We start from the raw sequence: 11,379 nt of genomic DNA on the forward strand, positions 1-11,379 counted from the left end.
AATGGTTACACCGTGATATAATAAACATGATTTTAAGGTACCCCTTATAGTGGTTGATGACAAAACATTCCATTACATTTACCATTAATACTCAAATAACAAAGTCAACAATTTGGTCATGATGTCTACAACTATCTCTTCGGTAATACAATACAGTGTTCCCTCATTCATTTCTCATGTTTAAAAAATCTCTCAATTCAAACCTTTATAGACCAATAGCTCCAATATTATAGAATAAAACCAAAGGATTGAGGTTTTATGTAAATTTAACAGCTGAGCGCATTCTGTACAGTAGTTGTGGCAAATTGTGAACCTCATTGCAGTGGGAGATCACTGTAAAGTACAAACACATCTTTCCTTCATGTTCTATATATTTCACAGATTAATGTTTATGCACTAAAATTAATTAGTGCATATTTTACAGTGTAAAACAATAGTTGATAATTCTTTTCTGACACTGTTCCCTGCATGTCTCAAAGCAGTGCCCATCAGTAGATTTGTTGCTCTGAGCCTCAGTGTACTAAAGTGGATTCTATTTCCAATAGAAATGTTTGTATCCTATTACAATAATTCTATTTTTAAATATAATAATAATATTACATAAAATGTTATTCAATTTCTGCTGTGACACCTGGTCGTGATCCACTGCTGTTTTCTGACAGACAAACATCCATTCATTTTAAGCTTATTCCTGATCAGGGTCGCGGAGTTCCTGGAGCCGACCCAGCTACTGATGGGGCGATGGGGGTGCAGGGGTGGTGTGTGTGGGGGGGTGGGACAGTTCACCAATGCAGCACACTCAGGATTCTGGTTTTCACCATACTTTTTTCCTGTCAACATCTTTTCGTTTCTCGTTTGGTTCATATTTTTGTTGAAGATTATAAATTTAATCTTTAACATTTTCGTTTCTGGTGTGTTGCGTCCCACAATCCTTCCAAAAAAAAAAAAAAAAAATCAGAGTAAATAGCAGAATAAAGAGTTTTATTGTTTTCTGGTAAGTTTTTCTTTTTAAAGACCAACATTTGCATTAAGTTTTGTGGACATTTGCACAGTTTAGCACAGGGGTCAGTATAAATGAAGCTGCAGTTCTTGTAGCTGGGAGGTCTTTTTCTCATAATGTTCCCCCTAGCAGTGCAGTGTGAATAATGAGGAACTGAAAGTTTTAGGGGAGGGATGATTTCTCCCAGCAAATCGTTGGTTTAGGCGGAGTGGCATTCAGTCACAGTCGCTGACCTAGAAATGTTGCTGCAACAAAGGAGAAGAATTGGAACAATACGGCTCTTATTCTCTGCGGACGAACAGCATCTATCTAACAGGGCAGATCGTACAGGCAGGGGAATGACTGGGCTGAGCCAAGCTGGGCCATAATGGGAGCCCACTACCAGAGCATGTAAGGTGTTGGTTTCAACCAGAGTCTGTTTATTTATTTTTAACTTAATCAAAAATCAACTTTTTAAGCTTTTAAGTTCATTGTAATGTTCATTCCTCTCTAAAAACAACCCAAAGCGGCATTTTGATCAATTCACAGATTTCTGAACATGCCTCCAAATCCAGGAAAACGAGTGGATTCTCACATTGTGACATCACAAAGTGAGAACAGCCCCTTCTAGGAAGAATCTCTGCTGCCAGCACCACCTCCAAGCTAACACAAATGCACTCTTTCTCTGCAAAACTAATGGTGCTCAGGCACTAGCCCCAATGGCCGAGGCTACTAAAGACAGATATTTGGTATGCACATCCATCTTTGCAAACGTTTGGAAGTTGTTTTTTTTCGTGGGCAACACGCAGAAATGCTCCCGGCTCTATAGGATGACGTCATGAACCCCTCAGCCTCCATGGCCAGCAGGTGAAGCTGGTGGACTGTTTTTATACACTTAGGGAAGTAAAGGCCCGGAATTTCAAAACTTTGGATTTGGATCAAAGTAATCCATCCCATATTCCCTCATCCAAATCCACAGTTTGTTGATCTTTTATCCTGGTATTTCAAAACTTTGCTGGATCAGATCAAATTTGCTCAGGCCGGCACGTATAGGGATTTCCAGATCTGTCCCGTCCACAGGATCAGGATCAGGACCAGGAAAAAGGCAGAGCTTTATGTAGAGTCTACATAACTTTTGTATACAAACGTGAGTGATATCTTGCTCTAGTATGATCATTTTTTTAATAAGTTCATTCTAAATGTATTAATCATGCAGTCACTTTCTTAAACTCTTTAGTTCTTGTATTATTTTGACTTCTGTTGTTAATGTTATTTTAGTTTTTGTTTGTGTATTTATTACACTTTTTTGAGTTAATCTGTTTTATTGTCATGTGGGAAGACATTTTTCCCATTGAACAAACACATTTGCTACTTTAAGCTAAATAATGTATTAGGACACATTAACCCAAACACCTTAAGCCAACTCCACGTTAAAGGATTTACACTTTTCCCATCAAAACTTGCTCAAAATGACAAAACTGAACCCAGCTGAACGAGGAAGAAATCAAAAACATGAAATATTCATAGGGTACACAAGAGACCAGTGTTCAGGAGGGCAGCTCTGTCACTGGATTCCTCTAAATTCAGATGAGTCCTCAACAAGCCACTCAGTCTTCAAGCAAGCCTTTAAAAAGCAGCTGCTTATTCTCTCTGTTCACTTTTGTATGTCATTTGCTCTAAAAATGCAGCTTAAGCCTTCAGGATTGTTCAGACGGTCCGTGTGTTGTTTAGGAATACCAAATCCAAGAGGATTTAAGAACTTTTGTACAAAACGCCCCAGGGGTTTCTGTGCTGCTCTTGTTTTCACAGAGAGAAGCTTAGAAAAAAAAAATAAACTACTCATAATAAATTAGGGATACTGTGAAAAACTCAGTGGATGTCGTAAACAGTATTTCTTGTACTACACAGATTTTCAGGATAGGACATAATAGCATTAGTATCATTTTGTGTTTTACACAAAAAGCTCTCCCTGTGTTTAATTATTATTACGGCCCAAACCAAAAAGATTTCAATGTGGCATCAATATCAACATTCTGTGGATGTATTTGAATAAAGCATCCCCATTTTCACCATCAGAACATAGTAGAGTCATAAATACACATGTGAAATGTTCGTATTTATTGGATTTTCACTTCGTGAAATTGGTGACGTCATATCCAGTGTTTAGTAAAATGAAAAAAAAAGTAGTTAGCATCATGTCCGAATTAGCTTTAAAATCCAGCACACTATATAGTCCTGCACTATATCGTTTTTTTAGTAGTTAGGGGTTGGGTGGGAGGTCAGACGCAACCTAGATGAGGTGGGACCAAGTGATTGCTTTCAAGTCATAAATAAGTCTCAAGTCTTTGGCTTTAAGCCCCGAGTCAAAAGCAGCGAAGTCCAAGACCAGTCCCAAGTCAACAGGAAGAAAGTCCAAGTTGAGTTACGAGTCAACAGCAAGCAAGTCCAAGTTGAGTTCCAAGTCAACAGCAGGCAAGTCCAAGTTGAGTCCCAAGTCAACAGAAGGCAAGCCCAAGTTGAGTCCCAAGTCAGCAGCATGCAAGGCCAAGTTGAGTCCCAAGTCAACAGAAGGCAGGCCCAAGTTGAGTCCAAAGTCAACAGAGGGCAAGCCCAAGTTGAGTCCCAAGTCAGCAGCAGGCAAGCCCAAGTTGAGTTCCAAGTCAACAGCAGGCAAGTCCAAGTTGAGTCCCAAGTCAACAGCAGGCAAGTCCAAGTTGAGTCTCTAGTCAACAGCAGGCAAGCCCAAGTTGAGTCCAAAGTCAACAGAAGGCAAGCCCAAGTTGAGTTCCAAGTCAGCAGCAGGCAAGTCCAAGTTGAGCTCCAAGTCAGCAGCAGGCAAGTCCAAGTTGAGTCCCAAGTCAACAGCAGGCAAGCCCAAGTTGAGTCCCAAGTCAACAGAAGGCAGGCCCAAGTTGAGTCCTGAGTCAACGGCAGGGAAGTCCATGTCCAGTCCCAAGTCAACAGGAGGCAATTCCAAGTTGAGGTACGAGTCAACGGCAAGCAGGTCCAAGTCCAGTCACAAGTCAAGGCTCAACCAGTCTCAAGTCAATGAACAGAGCCACCTCAAAGGCAATAAACTGTGCTGATGACACTCCAAGGGAGGAGCAGCAGAAACTCCGTCTGCCCACAGTATCACACACTAAATACCTTACCTCAAAGAACAATCTCAACTCCCTTAAGAGTGTAAGAGAGATACACAATTTTAACATGACCCATCAACTCCACAACAGCCAGGAAGATAGTCTCCAGAGGAAGTTCAGACCTTGTGTCTTAAAGACAAAATACTTAAAGTTTGGCAACACAAATCTGTCGAAACTATGCAAAAAAGTAATATTACTGTAAAAATACCAGCACACAAATCACACAAAAGAAACAAATAGCAACATTTTTTCTGGAGTCTTCATCTCACTCACCTAGACCATGCTATCATCAAACTCCCAGCATGCAGTGCAGATAGATAGATTTTTACAAAATAAAAAAAAAGAAACAACAAAAAAACAAGCCTAAAAGTAAGTTTTCTAAAAGTATGGATACTATTAACATATTTCAAAGATAGTTTTCACTATTTACTTCTTTTTTAAAGTACAGTTCTACTGAGCGGGGCTGATCCATAAACAGTCCTCTTCCTCCCTCTAGTGGACAGTTCGCACAAGAAGAACTCTGCTCTACTGTACCTCAAAACTACATTTGCTCCACACACTTCATTCAAACAGTTAATTAAACTCTGGCTTTTTGTATTCAGTCTCATGTTCATAGAGATAATGTTCACCAGCAGAATAAACTGAGAAATCAGACTTCTGATGGCAGCTCTGAAGATAATTCCAGTTTTGGTGAGTCTGTGTGAATTGTAGGATCAGTTTCCTGTTCTTAGCTGAACGGAGTGACACCCGGTGTGTTCCTCTGCTGCTGTAGTCTCAAGGTTAGACGTGTTGTGCGTTCAGAGATGCTCTTCTTCAGACCTCTGTTGTAGCCAGTGGTTACTTCAGTTACAGTTGTCTTTCTATCAGCTGGAACCAATCTGGCTATTCGCCTCTGACCTCTGGCATCATCAAGGCATTTCCCCCTAAAGGACCGCCTCTCACAGGATATTTTCTCTTTTTCTGACCATTCTCTGTAAACCCTAGAGATGGTTGTGGGTGAAAATCCCAGTAGATTCTAAAATACTCAGACCTGCCTGACTACGCCACGTTCAAAGTCACTTGAATCACCTTTCTTCCTCATTCTGATGCTCGGTTTGAACTACAGTAGATCGCTTTGACCATGTCTACATGCCTGAATGCACTAAGATGCTGCCATGTGATTAGCTGTTTACTAATGTGTGTTAATGAGCAGTTAGTACCTAATAAAGTGTCCGTTGAGGGTAAATGTAAAAAATGTTAACTTGGCCAAGGTGATCAATCAGTCCTTAAAACTAAGCCCCGCCCACACCCCCATGTCCAAACTAAAGGGTGTTCAAGCATTATTTCTGTCGCTGCACTGCTCTGTTGGTGTAAAATGTTCAAACTTAGCAACACTGATCTAACTAGGACACGGCAAGTAATGAGATTAACAATATTTAGTAAAGGATCAAATGGAAACATTTCCGTTATACAGAGAATTAGTTAACCATCAACGCACAGGACCATTGTCTTCACGGAACAGACATAGAGTGGACTCCAGTGATACAAATGTCTGCTCTTTATTCTCTCAGGTGGCTAACTCCGCCCCCTAGGACGTCCTCCTGTATGGACCAGATGTCAGTGTGTTTGAATCCTGCTGCAAATGCTGGGTCTGATTCTGATTGGTTCATCAGATACGTCATGTGAGCTGCAATGACAGTTTGGTGGAACAAACTAATTTTAGGGGAATAAAGGTTTTAATTTCATTGAAAGAAAATTAATTCATAAAAATGTTAATTTCATCATTCACTGAAACCAGTTAAGCCAAATAATAATAATAATAACATTAAAGGAAGAAGACATAATCATGGGTGAAGTAGTTTATTGGGGAAAACAAAATACTCAGATTTTTACTCAATGATTAAACTGCTTTAACAGAGCAAACAGAAACATATTTTTTAAATGAAAGCAACACTGGGACAGATGTGAAATCTAACATAAATATAAAAATGGTGATATATATATTCGTATTGTATGAACTTAATGTTTTTATTTCCTACTACATCTTTAAGAGTCAATAGATCAAAACATGTTTTTGGTATGAAAATGAAAAGAACTTAAGAGCAACAGAAGCTTTCACACTGAAGACATTTCTTCTCCCAAAACTTAAACCCTGATGACTTGAATTGAAGTTGGAGGCAGAAGCTTCGGTTTGCAGCTCCACCCAGCGTAGCACTGACAGGTGAAGTTTTCAGCCCAGGTGTTGAGATCATTAGCAGACGGCTGACCGACAGCCACATACCTCTTTCCCGACCGAATAATACGGAATTTATGGGAGTCTAAGTGGAGGTAATTGGGGGAGTTGTAGTTCTTCCGGACGCAGCGACCCTTCCCCTGGCACAGGACTTGGCTGCAAAGCATGGTGGCTGCAGTCACGTTGGCAATGTATGGGTTAAATGTGGATCTTAGGAACTCAGACAGAGACTGGCAGGAAACCTGCGTGAATATTTCAAAACAAACACACACAGAAGGGAGGAGGAATCGACAATGTTAGCACATAAACTGGAGTGGTGTGTATTTAATGCACATACCTTGTTCTGCACTTCATTTGAAAAAGAAGGATGCAGTTTTAACCATTTAACTACCGAAAAACAAAAAAAAAAAGATTTTTTTTCCTGCTGCTTATTGCTTTGGTACGGAGCCCCTGAAGGGACATAAAAAATAATTTAAGTAAAAACAAACAAACAAAAAAAAATCTAAAAATACTCAGGGGCTCCGTAGAAAAAGGGAAGTAAAAAAAAAAAAAAAAGTTCTGTTTACTAACTAGAACTTGTTTTTTTTTTTCAAATTAAAGTGGTAAAAAAAATTGAATTAGCAAAAAATGTTCTGGTTACAAATTGATGCGCACTAGTTACTATCTGAAGCGCATCCGTTACAAACTAGAATTTTTTCTTTTGTATTTCAATTTATATATAAAAAAAATTTTAACATCAATTTTTTCTTTTTAATTTTCCCTTTAGTGACTCCGTACCTTTCAGAGTAATACTCACAATCAGTATTTTTCAAAACATGTTTTCTAAGTGTTTCCCACCGTTTGGTTAAGCAGGCAGTTAAAGGGTTAAAGGGGGTGTAGTTCACACCTAGCTTAATATTAGCTTTTTCATGCAGTCTAACTGTAATATTGTGTGGTAATAAACAGAAAAAGTAAAAAGAAGACTATGAACTGTACATTTGGAATATAAACTTAAAAAATATGTGATCATTTCATTTCACATGGACATGTTCTTTCTTTTTTTATTTTTATTTTTTTGAAGACATAATAATTTCTTAGACCTCTGCAATAATTATGGCTTGAAAACAGTGTTTTTCTAAAGATATACATTAATATATAAAATATATTGAGTATGACATTGAATAGACCCTGACCTGCAGTGTAGGCTAATAAAATATTTAATTCTCTATAAAGACTTTTCAGATTGCATGACTCTTAATTATTGTTAGCTTGATGCTAAATAAAGATGCAGCTGTGAGGTTTGTTGATGGTTGTACTATATTTTAATTTCTAAATAAAAAAGAGGGGATAAAAAAGAAGAACTCATTAAAATGAGAACAGATGTTTTCACGTCTGTCATTAGAGATAAGAAACTTCTGTGACTCGACATTTTTGGAGGAAGTAAAAAGAGCTTTTTTTGTTTGTTTGGTCATCTGTGTAGCTCTTTTCAAACATTTTAATGCACAGTGTGTCATGGGCAAATACAAGTAATGAAACAATAAAAAAGGTTTCTTTTGTGTCAACGTCCATCAACACCTTCTGATTAAAAATGTGTTATATTGTTATTCAACAAACACGAAAGACATTTTAATCAACAGATCAGCTCAAACGTCACCATCAATAGTTTTTGGATTACCTTTTTGTTGTAGTCCTTAATGCCCCCCCACATAACAACCCCCGAGGCCCCCAGAGCAGCAGACTCTCCAACAGTGCTGATGAGATCCATCTAAAAGACGAGAGTCAAACATTCAAATGACACCACTTCTGCTAATTCTCCTGCTTATTTTACAGGAAACAGCTTTAATATGTCAACCTGTCAAAACTGACTTTATGATACTTTTGTCACATGTGTAGAATGAACAAGATTAAACAAGATTATTTTCTTCACTAACAATCTAGAACAATTTCTAGATGAGGGCATTATTCCAATGTCGAGGTTTAAAGACATCTATTTAACCCTTGTGCTCTCTTATGGGGTCCAGATGTCATCTCATCCTAGGCTGGGCTGCTTGTGTTCAGGCATCACATTTGTTTTATTGCCCCATTTCAGAATTATGTAACTATGATAAGAAAATTCTTTTATCAATATTTGAAATTCATACTCTAGGAATTGTTTTCCCTGGCATAAAATAAAGAAGAGATTATAGATTTTTCCATATATGAACCTAATGTATATACAGTATATATATGCAAGTGTATACAAGTTCTGGTATTTAAACCAGACAAAACCAAAGACTCACCTGACTCTCGAACAACTGGGTCTGATCTCGATACAGTGGCCTGGAATAGACATAGATCGGCACCGTGTACGGTCGTTTAGGGAGAGCTGCCACCCTCACCGCCTCCTGGACGCGATTCCGAGCAAACAGTGCTGCCCGAGGGGAATTCCTCAGGCCTTTGTGGAGGTAAATAGAAGGAAAGAGGGCTGTGCTTCGTTCCCAAAGCCAAAGCAACTGATTGTTCTGCTTCTGGATCTTCTCGGAGCATTTGCCTGTATAATTTGTCTTGTCCCACCCATAGTTGAAGCAGTCAGGAAAGAGGTAGAAACCCCAGCGCCGGCTTGGCCGTTCACCAATGCCGAGGCTAATAGTCTTTTCCATGAAGCTTCGTCCAGATTGTTGGAATTGCGTCTTTGCGAGTTTAGAAATGTGTTTTAATGATAGAAATGGGGCCATTTGCAGAGCATGAGCTATAGATAGCTTCTGATAAATACGCTTTGAACCCCAGTTCTGGTCCCACAGTGGACGCCAGGACTCCCAGTCAATTACAGCCAACCCAGGAGAGGAGTCTTGGGAGATATAGCGATTTATTTGACCCTCAGCCTTCAGAAGGTGCTCCGTCAGGTTGCCATTTTGGGGAATGCCACCTTTGTAGATCTTACGCTTGATGGTGTCAACTTTAGGGTAAAGTCCAAGACGGTCTTCATAAAAGAGGGTCAGAAACTGACCTGGCCTATTTGCGGGTGTAGTCACTGCCTGGAAGGCTGCAGTGTCGAGAGGAATCTCGAGCTGTTGACACCGGTCGGTGGGAGCGTTCCAGATAGCCACAAAAGGGTGGTCAGGGATTAACGGGGGCTCAACTGGTGGCAGCGCAGAAGCAGAGAAGACCAAGGCAAGGATACAGAGGGCAGTACTCCACAGAGAGGGCAAAGCCATTATGATGGCCTTAAACAAAGACAAATCAGTCATTCAGTCAGAACCATGTTCAAAACTGTGCTAAAAGGATAAAATCAAAACATCTGTTCAACACTTGAAATACATTTCTTGACAAAAAATTAAATATTTATAATTTAAACAAAACTTGTTCGGGAATCTATTTTTTAAAATTATTTTATGCGCAAAATAATTAATTTTTGTACTTTCAAAAACCTAATAATATTATGGTTGTTTATAGCGTTTGATATTATTTTTTAATCGGAGAAAATAGACCAGTTTTAGCACAAAAAGCATGTCGTCTGTCCTTACCTCTTTCTGTCTCTGGTAAGCAATTAAGTTCTGCTTAATGTTATCTTGACAGTAGTTTTTTCTGCAACATCATTTGTCAGAGGAAACTGTTTAGTCACACTGATCTCTATCGCTCTAATGTTTCTCAGTCCGGCCGGGACAGTGTAAGCACGTCCACGTTTAGCTGTTAGTTTTAAAAAAAAAAAGTTTCTCTACATTTTTTTCTTTAACTGCTAAAGAAATAAAATCTTCTGTTTTGACAAAAAGAACATTGAAGTTAACGTTTGACAAAGTGATGTTGCTCTGATGTTGAAATAAAAGAAAAGTCTCTCACGTGAAGTTTTTTCCTGTTGTCATAGCCCAAAATTTTAGGCACATTTTGCCTTTTATTTCATTTGTCCTTTCCAGCAGCTCAGCTAACAGATAAGTGATGAATTAATCTTCAGACACACGAGGTGTATGTTTGAATTTAAGGCGAATAAGGGCCTGATTCTTTCCATCAGGGATGTGAAAGAGGACAGATGATCAGTGGCCCCTCCTTCTTTGTGTAACATATGCATTGGAGTGTTCATTGTTGAGGGGTAAGAGATGTGTGTGATAAAAGCTGTGTGAACAAGCTCATGCAGTCTTACTGCTGCAGCCAGAGGTTCAATAAGTAATGCAAAAAGATAGAGGGACAGTAGCAGGTTTCTCTTCCAATAAAGAACCTGTTGGATGTTTGTTTGTTTGTTAATTCTGACTGATGGATTTAAGGTGGGATCAAATATTTTAATTCAATTAACAAATTATTCAGATTTATGAAGGGCAGCAATGAGAAACTTTTAGATTTACCCTGTCAAATGCTTTTGAGGCATCTAATGATGGTATAGTCAATGATATAATTTAACTGAAGCTTTAATTTTTTCAAAATTTGCAGAAGTAGCCTCCAAAAGTATGATTTTGTTATCTAATTCTAAAAAATCTGCTTTTTTTCTTTTATTTCTTGAATTAGAAATTATTTTTCCTTTCATCACTGCTTTTACTGTTACAAGCCTCCCTTTATTTACACTCTCTCCTTGTAGCGTACAGCCACTCACTCGCAGTGCAACAAAAATGGTGAGCAATTTCAGAGCATTCCAGCCATTCAGTTTTGATCCAGATGCAGCCCAGACAAGGAAAATGAAGACGTACGTTGATCTATTTGTCTCCAAGAGGAGGCATCAGAATAGAGTGGAGCAGAGCTATTGGCTTGCTGATATTAGTTTGCACGTCACAACTACAAGCTTTTTTAAACTGTTTTTTTTTTTGTCTGCTTCACCACAATTTGAATAAAGAAATACTCAGAAAATCATTTTAATCATAATTATATATATAAATATAATGCTCACAAAAATTAAAGGAGCACTTTAAAGAAACACATTAGATGCATCAGATCTCAATATGAAGTTGGATATCTATACAAATAACGACAGGGCAGTGTCTTAGGAACAAAAGGATGCCATGTCTTTTAATGGAAATAAAAGTTTCCAGCCTACAGAGGCTCAATTGTGTAGACACCATAAAATCAGAGTGAAATGAAGATGTGAACGGCTACTCCATTTTTTCCAA

The 11,379-nt window shown here is 38.6% G+C and overlaps 1 protein-coding gene across 1 annotated transcript; it reads right to left on the bottom strand.

Annotated features, from left to right (window-relative positions):
- Nucleotides 1-5,841: 5,841 nt before the first annotated feature.
- On the bottom strand, nucleotides 5,842-9,942 carry spam1 (sperm adhesion molecule 1). The gene is made up of 3 exons (XM_024264344.2): nucleotides 8,590-9,942; nucleotides 7,986-8,075; nucleotides 5,842-6,573 (listed from the first exon to the last, which is right to left on the bottom strand). The coding sequence occupies exons 1-3, from the start codon at nucleotides 9,535-9,537 to the stop codon at nucleotides 6,244-6,246; spliced, it is 1,368 nt and encodes a 455-aa protein (XP_024120112.2). The 5' UTR covers nucleotides 9,538-9,942; the 3' UTR covers nucleotides 5,842-6,243.
- Between the last annotated feature and the right edge of the window lie 1,437 nt (nucleotides 9,943-11,379).

This window comes from Oryzias melastigma, linkage group LG6 (genome assembly GCF_002922805.2).
Source record: "Oryzias melastigma strain HK-1 linkage group LG6, ASM292280v2, whole genome shotgun sequence".
NCBI classification, from domain to species: Eukaryota; Metazoa; Chordata; class Actinopteri; order Beloniformes; family Adrianichthyidae; genus Oryzias; species Oryzias melastigma.

Coding starts and splice junctions, on each gene's coding strand:
- spam1 (XM_024264344.2), bottom strand. CDS start 9,537: ATGACTGATTTGTCTTTGTTTAAGGCCATCATAATGGCTTTGCCCTCT. Junction 8,076..8,589: donor CCCAGTTGTTCGAGAGTCAG/GTGAGTCTTTGG, acceptor CTCGTCTTTTAG/ATGGATCTCATCAGCACTGT. Junction 6,574..7,985: donor TTAAGGACTACAACAAAAAG/GTAATCCAAAAA, acceptor ATATTCACGCAG/GTTTCCTGCCAGTCTCTGTC.